We start from the raw sequence: 14,548 nt of genomic DNA on the forward strand, positions 1-14,548 counted from the left end.
GAGAATGGTGTTTTAGAAACCATTGGTGTTCAGCAAAGGTTAATCATGCTTAGTGTTTCTGATAGCTGCTGTTTTGGTGGTCTTAAGCAGGATTATCCAGCTGGGCAAATATGCAGACAATTAAGTGGGCAAAAGTTGTGCTGCTGGCATCTTACAGATGTAGTATTTTCAGTATGCAAATAATATATTATATTGTCCTTGCAGTATGACAACACAACTGTCAGTACACCTGTCAGACACAGTCACACAAACCTAACACACACACCCACACCTTACAACAGTTTAAAAAAAAAAAATAATTTATCTGATCATATTACAGCTGACCTTTTTCCTTATGACTTTTTCCTTTTTCCTGCTTGTACATTTTCTAGTTTTCTTCCTGAGGCTATGCATGTCCTTCATATGACTGCAGAGGGTCCTCAGATAAATGGAGCTTGAAGGCATTTAAAACAGATCTAAACCAACACATTCAAAAAACTATGAATATTTACATTTAGCTGATTGCTGTCGTGACAGTTTTTACTGACTCTTGTCTGTAATTTCGTGACAAACTCATCAGTTTGAGTTTACTAAATCTCTTTCATCATTACAGCAGTATAATACAACACAATGTTTTTTCACAAACTACTGGAGCAATAAGAAACTTTATGGGGGGTTGGTGCACACACCCTTTTATTTCCGTAGCTGTGTATGTGAGTAGTTTACTCAAAGTTGAAATGCTAGTGTAGAGAGACCAGGAAAGGAAGGCATGGCTTTATGGGTGACCTTTTCTCAGTTTGTCCTCATAATATTTCATGGTCTTTTAAATTGGGAGACTTTCATGTTATAGATTTTATTTCTTTCTCAGAAGTTTAAGCATCCCAAAGGAGGAGTCCTATTTTTCTGCCATAAATGTGATGATGGAATATCACAGTACTACAGTATGACCTCTGTTGTTTGAAGGTTTATTCCTTTTTTCTTCTTGCAGCTGTTTGTTTAATTCACAGGCCAAGGTTTAAAAACCTTGAAAACCGCATTTTTCAGATCTGCAAAAATCCCAAATAATTTTACAGATAATTATGTAAAATCTGAAACTGTCATATGGAGGAGGGAACACTGCATGCATGTGATCACTCTAATATCACACAGTGGATGAACACCAAACGAAAAACAAAGGGCAGGTTTTGAGCTGACAGGGTTGCATCTAATATCTAAATGTTCATCACTGTATGAAAGCATCACTGCACAGAGTAGTTGCATAGAGTTTGAATTGGAAATGATTTTATCACATAATGAGCATCCTGTCTGTTTGCAGAATGTTGGTTATGAAACATTGTTATGCAATATCTAAAATAAGCACAGAGCTTTGCAGTTTGGAGTACTATGTGTGCTCACATTTAGATTCCACTAAATCCTGTTTTATCTCTTTGGGGCAATGCAAAAGTATTAAGTATTATTAAATGATCAACATGCTTTTCTAAATAGGAAACCAGTATGTTTAGCCCATCGTGTTGGTTGTATTTATCAATTCATTGTTTTGCTTGTATTTAAGTGTAATTTAAACGTGTCCATAACCCATGACCCATTTACCATAGCAGCACTTTTGACGGTAAATGATAAGAGAACCATGACAAAAATTAAAATGCAAATATCTTTTTATATCATTTATGTTGTTTATTGAAAAATTTGTGGGAGGAAACTGGAGCACCCAAAGAAAACCCACGCAAGCACGGAGAGAACATGCAGTCTCCATACAGAGAGAAGGCAGCTGGTCAGTAGACTGAAAAACACAACTTTCCTGCTGTGAGACAACAGTGCTAACCATTGAGCCAAAGTGCTGCCCTCTATTAATTAACTTTAGTTGCGTAGTTCTTCTTCTTCAGGGCCTTGCAAGTGCTGCATCATCAAGCTCCTGAGGCCTGTTGGTTGCTCCCATTGCAAGCACCCTATCATGTCCTCCTGTCTTCCACCCCATCAAAGCCAACAAGGCATTGTGTCCTCTTTCCTTCCTTTGACAAAGCAAGCTCCACTTCATCAGTAAAGATGACAGAGGTCCGTAATTCTCTGGCAACTGTAAAAAGTGCTTCTCACCTTCTCCCACTTGAGGGCAAACTGGCAGCTTTGATGTTGAAGAATTTGACTCAACTGCTTTGGCCAGCATGGTCCAAATAAAAGCAAACCACTTGCTTGAGCTCTCAGGCCAGTAAAGAGCTCTGGCATTAAAGCAGGTAGGATGACAATCTCTTGGAGTGCTTGCTTGGCCATATCCTGTCCCGCAATGTCTTCAAAGGATACAGACACTCCAGTGCCAACAATTTCATTCTGAATCGAGTTTGCCAGTGTGCTGTCCTCATATCCCTCTGTAGCAGCTGTTTCAACCTTGCTGGTTTTCCATTTTGAGCTTTTCCCACCTGCAGGGTCACCTCTGGATCAGTGGCTCTAGTTGTGGGGGTTTGATAGCAATGGATGGTCTGATGTTAGTGGCCACACCATGCACTGTAGGCTGGCTTTTAGGACCAGGCTTTGGTTGTTGACGAACATGAGTTGAGTTCTTGGGACCACTACTCTATTAAGATGCCACTGATGGCTCAACAAGGGCAAGCCTGTTTTTTTTGCCATGGCAAGATTTTTGATGATTTTATCTTGAAGTCTTGGTCACACTGAAAACCTTATTCTGTGATCTCTCCTGCAAAACCCTTTTCAAGCACAGTAATACATTTTTTGCACCACAGCACAGCCTCCCCCTTTTCACCTGTATCATCTTCAGTAATTCTTAATGTCCCCCTATACTCACCTGCTTATGCTAGTTTTTCATAACTTCACCACTGTCTTTGTTTTTACATGTGTTACTGTTTACTTGTTCTAAGCAATGCATCCGTCAAGTTTGAAGTTGATCAGATGAGAGGTTGTCAAGAAAATCAAAAGACAGACAGACATTAGTAGGATTATTTTGCTTATATTTAAGTAAAATTAGAACATTTCCATGTCCCAGACATGACTTAAACACAATTGGTCATGTATTTAAAGTAGTGGTTCTCAAAGTGGGGTCTGTGGACCCCCAGGGCTCCTTGAGGGGGTTCCCAGCAAAAGGGGGAATCATTTATTTTCACTATGATTCCATCCATAAGTAACATGATGACAAAATGTATGACTTTTACTGTATGCCTTTTTTTTTGACGTATGATTTTTGGTTTCTGAAGTAAAACATCCCAAAACAAAAATCTTATCAGACGGGGGTCCGTGGTCCTTGACTGTCCTGTTTGCGAAGCACTGATTCAAAGGGTGGTTTGTTAGGAGGTGGTTGTGTCACAACTGCTTAATATGTGTAAAAATCTTTTTTTAACCAGCTTTTGTGTTGACAGTTATGTAAACAACAGTATTCTATAATGCGCATACGTTCAATATAGACTGCAATATTCAGATGTAGCAGCTCGACTTGAACATAGCTGGTCTTAATGTCACCCACCACCCTCCTTTCAACACCTAGCAATAACACATGAATATTGAGCACATTTATTTTAGAACTGACAATGATGCTCACTGTGTTTCAATCTGAACTGACACTGTTTCACCTCCTGATGTCAGTTAATTCCGCAACAGAATCCAGAAACAGCTAAAAAAAAATATCTAAAAACAGACAAAGCTTCACAATCACATTGTGCGTAAATGGCATGATGAGTTTTATTTGGAGAAAATTATACTTGAGTATTTGCTCAGATGCCTGAGGCAGATTTTCCTCAGGAATACCTGCAGAGAAGTGGAAAAAGAGAGAAAGAGAGGGATCTGTCTTATGAAAAATATGATGGATCTGGTCTTAAAACATCTAAATTACAGCTGCAAAAGTTTCTATCACTATAGAAACAGTATGTTGCTGTGTATTGTATGACCTATCAGGCCTCTTCATCTCACCTGAATACACTGTTGAAACCTCAGTCACATATTCATACTGGCTCTTACTGTATTTGTGCCACCTGCCTTTAGAAGGCAAATAGATCATCAAAACTGAGTGAAAAAGAAAAATCTTGACATAATGTAATGACGGAAAATATATTTTCAAAGCTTTTAACTCAGTAAATCACCTCAATCTATGTAATAGATTTATTAATCCTCCTTCATACAGTGGACAATATGATTTTCATGAGGCTCTTTGTATGTAAAGAGCTGATGAATGTGGAGGAGGAGGATGCATCAGTCTCTGCAGCATGAAAATGTGATGGAAGTCCTGATGTGATCCCTGTTTAATCCGTGACTAAGCTGTCCCATGTAACACTATTACATCAAAATCACACCAGTGAACTCTCTATAATACTTAGATAGCCTATGGTATTACAAGACAAGGCTTCTTTGATGGTATAGTATAGCAGTCAGCCATTTCTGACAGTGACCTCAAAGTTAGATCTTCAATATGCAGACCCCCAAAAGTCCAGGGATGTGGTCTGTGTGTGTTTCTCTTTTAGACAGCGATAGTCCAACAATCTGTCTGAAGTGGAGACAGTGCAGTTCATCTGTTTTAGTCAAATGTCCCACTCTGGCTTGTTGACAACACATCATTAATTAACTTCACCTCTTGTGAGATTAAAAGGTCTTTATAAACCTAAACATTGAAAAACCTGCTGTCACCTGCTAACTAACTAATTCACTAACTAACTAACTAACTGACTGACTGACTGACTGACCCAGTGACTGACTAACTAAAGGTTTAATCGGATATTTTATTACAAAATGCCATTTTTCATGTCTGTTTTTATTTTATTGGCATTTTTAGTCCGTCTGTGACGTACAGGACCGGAAACATTGTGGTGTCTGTTTGTCTCACTCGCATGAGAACAATCTAGACCGCCTTGAGGGACTTTCTTTGGTACAAATATTCACTTGGACTCAAAGATGAACTGATTAGATTTTGGTGGTCAAAGGTCAAGGTCACTGTGACCTTGACCATAACTCAAGAATTCATACACCAATGACACAATTTAATAATAGGATAACAATAATGTAATGATGACGTTTTATATCCAAATGGTCAATGATCAACTTCACAGTAACATCATAACATTCTGCAAAAGCACTGATCATTATTCAATGCTGTTACTCAGGAACAGAAAATGAGATTGTGACTTTATTTCCTATAACTTGACAGATTGGTGGAGGCGTACAACCACAAGGTCGTAATTCTAGTTGCACTTTTATTTCATGTCACGTTTTATTTCTGGTCTATTACAACCCCAAACTGGCTGAGGGGAGTGATATGAAACTAGATGAAGGATCTGAGGAGTCATTATGTATGTTTTCAATCTTTCATTGTCAGGATTATCCAAAAAATAATCCAAGATAGAACCAAACATAAAGTTACTATTTTAAATACTTCAGCATAAGTGGCACTGGGAGAAGTAATCACTCTTGTGTGAACACAGGCATTATTTGTCATAGCTAAAATGACGTAAATGGTTTTATTATTGTCATCTCTATAATTATCTCTCCACGAGAGAAAGGGTGTTTTTAGCGATAGCAAAGCAAAACACCAAGTGTGTTGGCACCTGTAATGTACCAAAGTGAGCCTTGGATCAGTCCTCACACCCATCTCCCCTTGTTGTTGTCTTGTGAACAGAGACAGAGAAACGTGAGCTTTCACCTGGAGGCCCTGAGGGAGCAGTTTCACAGTAGAATAGCTTGATAAGTCAGACTGCCTCCAGTGTGTCTGTGTCTGAGCATCAGCCATTATTCCATTTGAGGAAGAAATATGTCCAGTTTTTTGTTATTTCTTATTCTGTTGTTCATCCTCTTTGCTTCTTCAATTTGAATCAATTAAAAAACATGGTTTCCCCACAACTGATGTCACACCCCCAGTCTGGTTAAAGAGACACAGCTGTAATACAGGTCAGTAATTCACCACTAATGTTTAACTATAAACCTCTTGGGCTTAAATGCAGCATTTATAAGATAAATCGAGGCCTCAGAAATTAGTAAAGCAGTTAGCAGTTAGTAAAATGGAGTATCTTTCACATCTTCCAGTTACTGTCTTTTTAGTGCAGAATTCACTCTTTGTGTTATTATCCCTGCACTGGAGTTCAAATGAAAGCATCCACTTACATATGAACATGCAGGTATTAAGAAAAACCTGAATCACAAACCATCTGAATCGTGTTGCATTTGCATCTTTCAGATAAAACTCTGTGCTTCCGCTTCTTTGCATATAGTCTATACATCCTCACATATCTCCTATTTCAGTCTATAAAGTTCAATCAGTTAGACTATCTTTATGCCTCAATCATTCACAACTCTCTCTTGCTCTTTCCCGCTCTCACTCCACTTCTTGTAATCAGCTAACTTCCGGTGTTTTCAGTAACCAATCAGATTTCGTTACGATCTCAACCAGCCAATTAAATTGTCGCTGTTAAACTTTAAAATCTGTTCTCCTCTCTCCTGCTGTCATCTGTCATTCAGTGCATAGTGCTACAACCCTCCTCCACACCATCCACCTCCAGTCTTCATATCTAGTGCCAGGTCAACATCTTAGACTCCATCAGACTGGCTGTATCTCCAGGGCCTGTCAATCAAGATTTGACAAAGTGTTTTATGAATAGAGAGATTTAAACTGCGCAGTTGCAGTATTTCCATTGCTCATGATACTTGGACTTACAGTAAGGGAGGTGTGTGTGTTGTGTACCTAAGTTTAGACAAGCTTCTAGCTCCTGTCAGTATGACCAATCATTTTATCACTGTTTCAGTTTTCTCTTTTCATCTGTGACTGGACGGTTCATTGGTTTGCTGAACACTGGCACCAAGACAAACCACACAAGCTCTTTCAGAGGTCACACTGACTCACCAGAGGATGACATCACACTGAATATTACATTCATATATGTACATTTTGAATGTGGGAAATACAACTTGCTAAACTATGCTAGTGCTTGTTTTTTAGTGCAACAGATGGGTGGGTGGGTGGTTGGGTATTTCACATAAAACATTTGAGCAACCACAGAAAAGCATGTGAAAGTCATTGAACTCCTTCCTTTTACAGCTTGTCTCTTGAACTTTGTCTGTATGTCAATAAAAAAAAAAAATAAAAAAAAAAAACCTCATGGTTTTGAGATTTCAAGTTTCCCATGCTGCCTGGTGGTCATCCTCTTTACTACACACTGGACTCTTTTGACTGACAAAAGCATGAACACAGGGCCAACAGGTATTTTGAAAGGTGTGTGGATAAGTGGCTTCTCTACCCAGACACAGGAGGACTTGGTGAACAAATAAGGCGGTGAAAAAAAGCAGAGAAGAGTGGTGTAGCTGCCTGGTTGACATCATAAATCTTGGTCCACCTACTGGTTTGGCTTCTGAGCTGATATCCAATGTGTCTGGGCGGGGGGCGGCAGCGAATCATAAGCAGCGTGGCGACTTCAGTCCTCGTCACTATATTCATCACTCTGCTTCCTCCTCCACAGGAAACTCTGCAGCTTATATTCCCAGAACGGAAATGCTATTTTAGTGAGTCTGCCACATCATGACATGTAAGAATCAGGACTGCATCAAAGGTTTACTTGGCGCTAGACCACATTGTTTTATAACAGGAACTGACTTTAATTAGGATCTCTCAAGACCCTGACCCTAAGTATAGCCACGAGTCCAGAGTCAGAGGCGAATAACAAAACACTGAAGTGGAAGGAAAATAAAGTCATTTGGAGTTTATGTAACAAAGCAGAGAATGACTTTGTGTCTAAAGTTGTCCTCTGATGTCCAGGAGTGAGGCATGTGGTTCACCCCAGAGGTACAATTCTGATACACTAGAATAAATATTTAGCTTCTCCTTTCCCAAGCTTTGACTGACCAATCCTATTCATTGAAATAAGATAAATTAACTGTGCAACTTTGACTTATCTCTTGAGAACAAAAGCTTATTTTGCTGATTTTTAAGAGGCAATATTGTATGTGCAGGAGCAGCGTATCAGAAATATTGAAACACATAGACTGCTGACATGTTACTGAGTTTAATGTCAGAGCTTATCTTTCAGCACACATGAGCTGCAAAGCCACAGAGAAGAAAAGCCTCATCTGAAATGTGACACATACTGCCCTCTGCAGACTGTGGGTTGACTTGTCACAGGACATAAGCTGTTAACGATGGTATATACTGTATATTTACTGTGTGAATCACATACTGCACAGAGTGTATAGATCACAAACAGTATAAAGAGTTATTGACTGGTGGCTGTGTTATGGGTTTGGCTCAGTATCGAGTACAAACAGAGCAAAAAGGTTCCTCAGAATAGAATATAATATAATATAATATAATAGAATAGAATAGAATAGAATAGAATAGAAAGCCTTTATTGTCATTGTATTCAAAGTACAATGAAATTGAAAATGCTACACCTGATTGGTGCATGCAAGTTAAGAACACATTGCACAAAATATATCACACAGTTAAAACCAACAAAAAAAACCAAAAAACAAATAAAAACAATAAATATAAAGTGATAGTCTTCAGATTGCACAGTCCACAGTAATTATTGCACTTGTACTGTACGTTGATTGAGAGTGTGAATGGCTTTAGGAAAGACACTGCTCAGGAGTCTGGGGGTTTTTAAAGTTACCACACATTACCATACTTATACTCAGAGACATTTAGAGGAACGAGTACAGAAACATAATTAATGCAGATGTATTCATACACGTTCAAACGATCAGTGAATGGTTTGAGTTTTCAACACCAAATCATTATTTGTCAGTTGTCAGTCAATTGAGTTACGCTGTCGAGTTTGTTTACATCAGATCTGCCCTAGGCGACATGCAGTAGCAACTCTTCTGAGAACAGAACAGATATAATCTAAACTTTTCCAACAAACAGGAAGTGTGTTGCCATGGATGAAGTGAGTCAAGCTGTGGCTTCAACTTGAGCTCTTTTTTTTTTTTGCCCATGTTTGTTTACATTTTGGAAAATTAAGTGTAGCGAATGAGCTATTTCAACTTTCCTGTTTGTTATATACAATTGGATTCAGTGACAACTCTCACTGGATCACTGAGAGTTGAGGGGCTTCTTTTTCCACTGATTTCTAAGCAGATTTATGGATGTTTATTTGCAGTGGTGTCATCATGTCTTTGTGTTCAGGTCATATTTGATGACTTGTTAAATTATCTTTTTCATCTGGTTTGGTTTGGAGATCAGTTTGAGTGTTCAATATGTGAATAAATGTAACCAGTAAAATAAGACATGAGGAGCTCTCAGCAAGGTTGGAGACCCCTGATCTATTCCAAGGAGCACTGAAGCTGTACTGGAGCCTCCGTTCTACATTTATATTGTTTTTTCCCCTTTCATCTTTTACCCATGATGCATTACTTTTTGGACAGTTTATACTTTTATTTGATAGAGAAAATGACAGAAAATGAAGGAAGAGAGAAATGGGGAATGACATGCAATAAAAATGTGCACTGAGAATGTTTCAGTTGCAGTTCATGGTCAGCACCTTACCCTCTTGGGCACCCTTACTTTCTCTGGATTGGCTTATTGCTTGTCTGGACATCTCATTTTTTATTAACTGGCTGCTCTCACTGCTGAGTTGACCAGCCAATATGTCAAATCCAAAATTGCTTCTGGGTTCGCTGCCACTGCAGTGGGGACGTTTTGTGACTTTCATGTCAAAAACAGAAACAGGTCTGTTCTTGATATTGCTATTTCAGTCAAATATAGTTGATTCATTTCGTTTCATGTTTCCCCATCCTTGTAAATACTGATGATTATGAAATCAGTTGATATGAGAGGTCAGGATATTTTTTGTGACTCACTCGTCTACACATACACATCGTGTCACTGTGGGTCAAAAATATGCTCGAAGCCTCTGACCTTCAGCCAGTGGTGGAAAAAGTACACTGATTCTTAACTAAAGTAGAAGTAACAATAACACAATGTGAAAATGCTCTTTACTAGATGTTAAAGTCCTACATTTAAGGTTTTACTTTAGTCAAATTACATGGATGTTATCAGTGTAATATCAACAAAAAAATTCAGCTAGTTGACTTCTGTCAAAACAAGATGAAATTATCACTCTTCTGTGACAGATTTTTTCACCTGTTTTAAAAAATTAAGACTTTAGGATCCAGTAATAGACTGCACTGTGCACAATGTTAATCTAATTCCAACAATCAGATGAATGTAGTTGAATGAAAAAGAATATTTCCCTCTGAATTGTTGGAGTACAGGTAGAACGTGGCAGAAAATGGAAATGCCTAAAAATTGTACAAATACTTGACTAAAAAGACGTTTGTTTTCTCCCACAGACACTATAAAAGTTGATGCATGATGTTGTCCTCAATCACCCATGTCTAAGGATTTTGATATAGCAATTATAAGATCCAATTTTAAACCAGAACCTATTTTATATCATGACATATCAAAGAAAGAAAATAGAGAGATTTCTCAGTTCAACTAACACAGATTTGTATTTAATTTAAAACTATCATCATAGGAGTGCACAGCACTGACTGAAATCCTCTGTGTACAGAAGAGCAACAATTACGCAAATAAATTGTGACATCTAGAGGAGTATTTTCTTTCCTAGTTTTACAAATGACACTCATCAAAAAAAAAAAAAAAGAAAAAAAAAAGAAATCAAGGTACAGAACACCCAAACAAACTGTGCTTTCTTATCTCAACCACAAACCCACGTAAATCCCTTTCGTTACTGCCCTTTTAACTTAGCATAGTAATAGTCATAAAGACTCTAGGCACAAGGTAAATATGTTCAATACTTCTGAGGTACTTTGGCTTAATTAAATACAAGACTTTTGGTCTGTAGCTAAATTATACAGTAACACTAGTCGGTACAGTGGTGCAAACTCTGCCTCTAATCAGCTCACAGCAACATTCACTCCTGATATCTCAAACATCTTGAAAAAAAAAAAAATCCTCACGAAGGCTCTCCACAGAAAATTACAGCAGAGTATGCATATTGCACGTTGCGTACACCTTATGGTTCAAAGTGCTGCACCAATCTCATCAAGTCTCTTCAAATTAAAAACACGCTTTTCCCTTCAGTGTATTCTGTTGTGTTCAAGAGAAACACATCGCCACCTCTTTTCTCTTCCTCCCCACAAACGAAGAAATCCATCATCTGTCAAAGCACGGCGCGGCACAGGTGTAGTGCATGCTGACTTGGTAAGCCCTGTTGGTGATGTTGGACTTTGGATCCAGTGAGGCGGTGATGGCCTGGGTGCTGCCGTGCTGGGGGCCGTTCGGAGCCTGCAGGCCGGTGGTGGAGTGGCTGAGGTAGGAGGCAGGCCTTTGGTTAGCCTGCTGAGGATACTGCACGCCAGGCCGGTGCAGGTACTGAGCCACAGTGGCTGTCTGGCCTGAACTGTGGTACACCATCTGCTGCTGCTGCTGCTGGCCGGGCTGCTGGCACTTCTGCTTGCTGGCCTCTTTGACATCACTGTCATGTGCACTGAGTAAGAAAAACGGACAAAGAGTGGCACTGTTGATTAATGAAAACATCCAGTGCTACAGGAAGAGCACTGACTTGTGTCTCTAGTTGAATGTGTAGCGTGAAATGTTTAGGCTACTGTCTGCTCCTACTGTGTGTGAGATCCTACTGTCACTGTGCTGCGTGTGTCAGCATGTACTGGGAGTTGTCGGCATCTATCTGTATCACGCTCACCAAGATAAACTCCATGTCTCTAATTGTCCCTGTTGACTATAGTCATTTTTATCAACAGTGTGGAATTCAGCGTTATCTGAGCCACACACACGGATACGCACATGAGTAGCTTCTCAGCACACGGGACGAGGTTCTCCCATGTGTAGCCTGTGAGGTGCTGCAGGCGGGGTGGCCATGTGGGGGACAGGTGGAGGATGAGGCGGGAGGCGGCCACACACGCCGCAGCCACCAGTGAGGGGGCAAAACACAAAAACACATGATCTGAGGGGAGAAAGAAAAAAACAGCGATCCATCACCACATGCAGCGAGAAACTGTACTCCTCTGTAAAGGAAAAAAATGCAGTTACTTCATATTTTATCAGAATGGAGAAGAAGCCAGAATCTGACTTTCTGATATTCGTTTTACCATATAAAATATTATTAAGCCATAAAACGTTTCATGAAAAGAACATATAACATTTTCTCTAACTACAAAACAGAGCTAAAAACCGAAAATCGGCAGTAACTGCTCTCTGGATTTTTGCTTTGTATTGCTGTCCAGACTCTAGTAACTTTAGTCTGGTTTAGTAATTTGTGGGTTGTTGAAGCAGCTGTTACACTCATCGTCTCCCTGCCACAGAAAGACAGCCAACCAAAGAGCTACAACAAGAGTGCTATATCAAATGAGAGCTTTGAGAGGGTGAGAATTAAACCAATGTCAAATCTGAATAGTGTCTTTTGATTTAAACTCAAACTTTTCTCCAATTTTGGGACCAATGTGAACTGCTTCAGTGAATACTATAGGTCTTTTGATCACATATGAGACCTGAAAGTCCAAATACCATTAAAAAAATCAACTTACCTTGCAGGGAAACCTCCAGGAAATAATCAGCATACTTGGCCATGTATAGTTTAGTCTTCTCCAGGCAGGTCATAGGCCAGCCATCGTGGAGGTCTCCCTCATGGACAGCTATGGACAGGCAGTATTCTATGAAGTGAGCAGCTGTGGGCAGGTACAGGTTCCACTGGAAGGTTTCCAGCAGGAGCAGCTCCATGTGTAATAAACCCTGCTTGGTCAGGACCAGGTTCATGGAACTCATGCAGCCCAGGTTGTTCAGGATCTCCAGCTTTGGAACCCGATCCTCCCTTTCCTCAAATTTACCTGCAGAGAGGAATATTTGAAGGGTCACAAAACATAACCTCAATGCACACTGATTAGTCGGAGTCAGTGACACTTACTGGCCAACAGAAGACATGAGAGTGAAACCATGTGAAGCTGCTGCACTGTGACATCATAGCGGTCCATGAAGAGGTCCAGCAGGTAGACGGCCAGGTGTCTGGCAGCAGGACACAGCCTGAAGCGGTTGCTGACGATGGCGATGAGGTCTGCAAAGTATCGTCTCAAGTTCAGCTGAGGGGACTGGCCTTTGAAGGATGGCAACTTGAGCTCCTGTTAGAGAACATATTGTGTTTGAGATCTCAGAGCACACAAACTCGATGGCCATTAAATTCTAGTTCAGTTATAATCTGTTATAATAATATGTATACACAAAACACTTGCAAAAATATACTTAATACAAATGCACACATTAGAGCTAGACTGACAAATTGGTCCGGGCCGTTATTAGATCATCACAGATATACTGATATCAGCATGTGTCGCCTGGTAAGTAACAAAATACAAAAATGTGCTTTACATAATTCAGAGACAATATCTCCATTACACAGTGCTGTCTGGAGAGCAAAGACAAGTGCAAAATCACCTTCTGATTATAGATTGCATGGACAGTTCTTATATATAAATTAAAAAACTGAAAGGATCCTTTATTAAAAATGTTTGAGTATGTTATGTTATTTGAAAAATGGACATATCAATATATCATCAGATTTTTCATTGGTATCAACCTTTAAAATCTCCTATCTAACACAAACAAACACAGATATGCAAAAACACAGAAATCCATCACATAGAACTCAGATTTAACAGAGGATGACAAGACGATAAATGAATAAAAAATACATGGAACAAAGACAAACTTTTATGCATAAATTTGATTTAAAAAAAAACACAAGATAAAAAAAAACAACTCATGGCTAACATTTTTTTTCTGTTTGGGCAGCCATCACCAAGTTATTGTGTCCCACTCACTTTGTACCGTAGCGCTTGGTAAATATCTGCTGCCAGTTGTCCTCTCCACCATTGGTCCTCCAGCTCCATTTAATAAAGCGCTTTGGAAACCTGTGAGAGGCAATAACAATCAGCTAATTCCTGGTGCTGAGGATGTTCTGCTCATGGGAAAGAAAACAGTATCCGATGCACAATGACACTTTTAAACTCTGTGTGGGTGTCATGCAACACCCACATAGCTGTTCACGGTGGCGGATCAGGACGGGGCATCGTGATCGATCGCCTGTCGTTCATTGTGTTTTCTCTAATCTAGGAAATTAAAAATGTTAATGTTGACGGTTCAAAAGTGGAGACTCACCCAACGAGCACATATGGTGAATGTTACGGGCAGTTTCACTGAAGTAAACTTCAATTCAAACTAGCCGAACATGCTTGGCTACACTCATTGTTGTAGTGTTGTAGTCAGCTCAGCACGAGTTCAGCAAACGGTACTGTTACCTTCAAGTGCTACCGGAAACACCAACTTCATGTTTCCGAGCGCATGAACAAACAGCTGAAAAGCCAATAAAGGTGAAAAGCACAAAAAATGGTGGTAAAACAGGTTGGATTTTTAACCACCCTTTTGATACAAGGCTACATTATATATCATATCTTATTATGTTTTCATCTAGCCTATTCCCTTAAAACAGACTAAAAACAGGTTCATACAGCCTTGATCCACTTTTGAAATTGGAAACCTACACGAATGAACGCCTTGGTAGAATGTCATTTTTAGCAACTAGCCTAATATCTAAGTCCGAATTTCTGTTGTCTCTCAGAG

At 39.5% G+C, this 14,548-nt stretch overlaps 1 protein-coding gene across 1 annotated transcript; it reads right to left on the reverse strand.

Annotated features, from left to right (window-relative positions):
- Positions 1-9,871: 9,871 nt before the first annotated feature.
- ccnj (cyclin J) lies at positions 9,872-14,227 on the reverse strand. The gene is made up of 6 exons (XM_056394760.1): positions 14,087-14,227; positions 13,750-13,839; positions 12,840-13,050; positions 12,463-12,762; positions 11,723-11,882; positions 9,872-11,408 (listed from the first exon to the last, which is right to left on the reverse strand). The coding sequence occupies exons 2-6, from the start codon at positions 13,816-13,818 to the stop codon at positions 11,075-11,077; spliced, it is 1,074 nt and encodes a 357-aa protein (XP_056250735.1). The 5' UTR covers positions 13,819-13,839; positions 14,087-14,227; the 3' UTR covers positions 9,872-11,074.
- Between the last annotated feature and the right edge of the window lie 321 nt (positions 14,228-14,548).

Source organism: Seriola aureovittata, chromosome 14 (assembly GCF_021018895.1).
Source record: "Seriola aureovittata isolate HTS-2021-v1 ecotype China chromosome 14, ASM2101889v1, whole genome shotgun sequence".
NCBI classification, from domain to species: Eukaryota; Metazoa; Chordata; class Actinopteri; order Carangiformes; family Carangidae; genus Seriola; species Seriola aureovittata.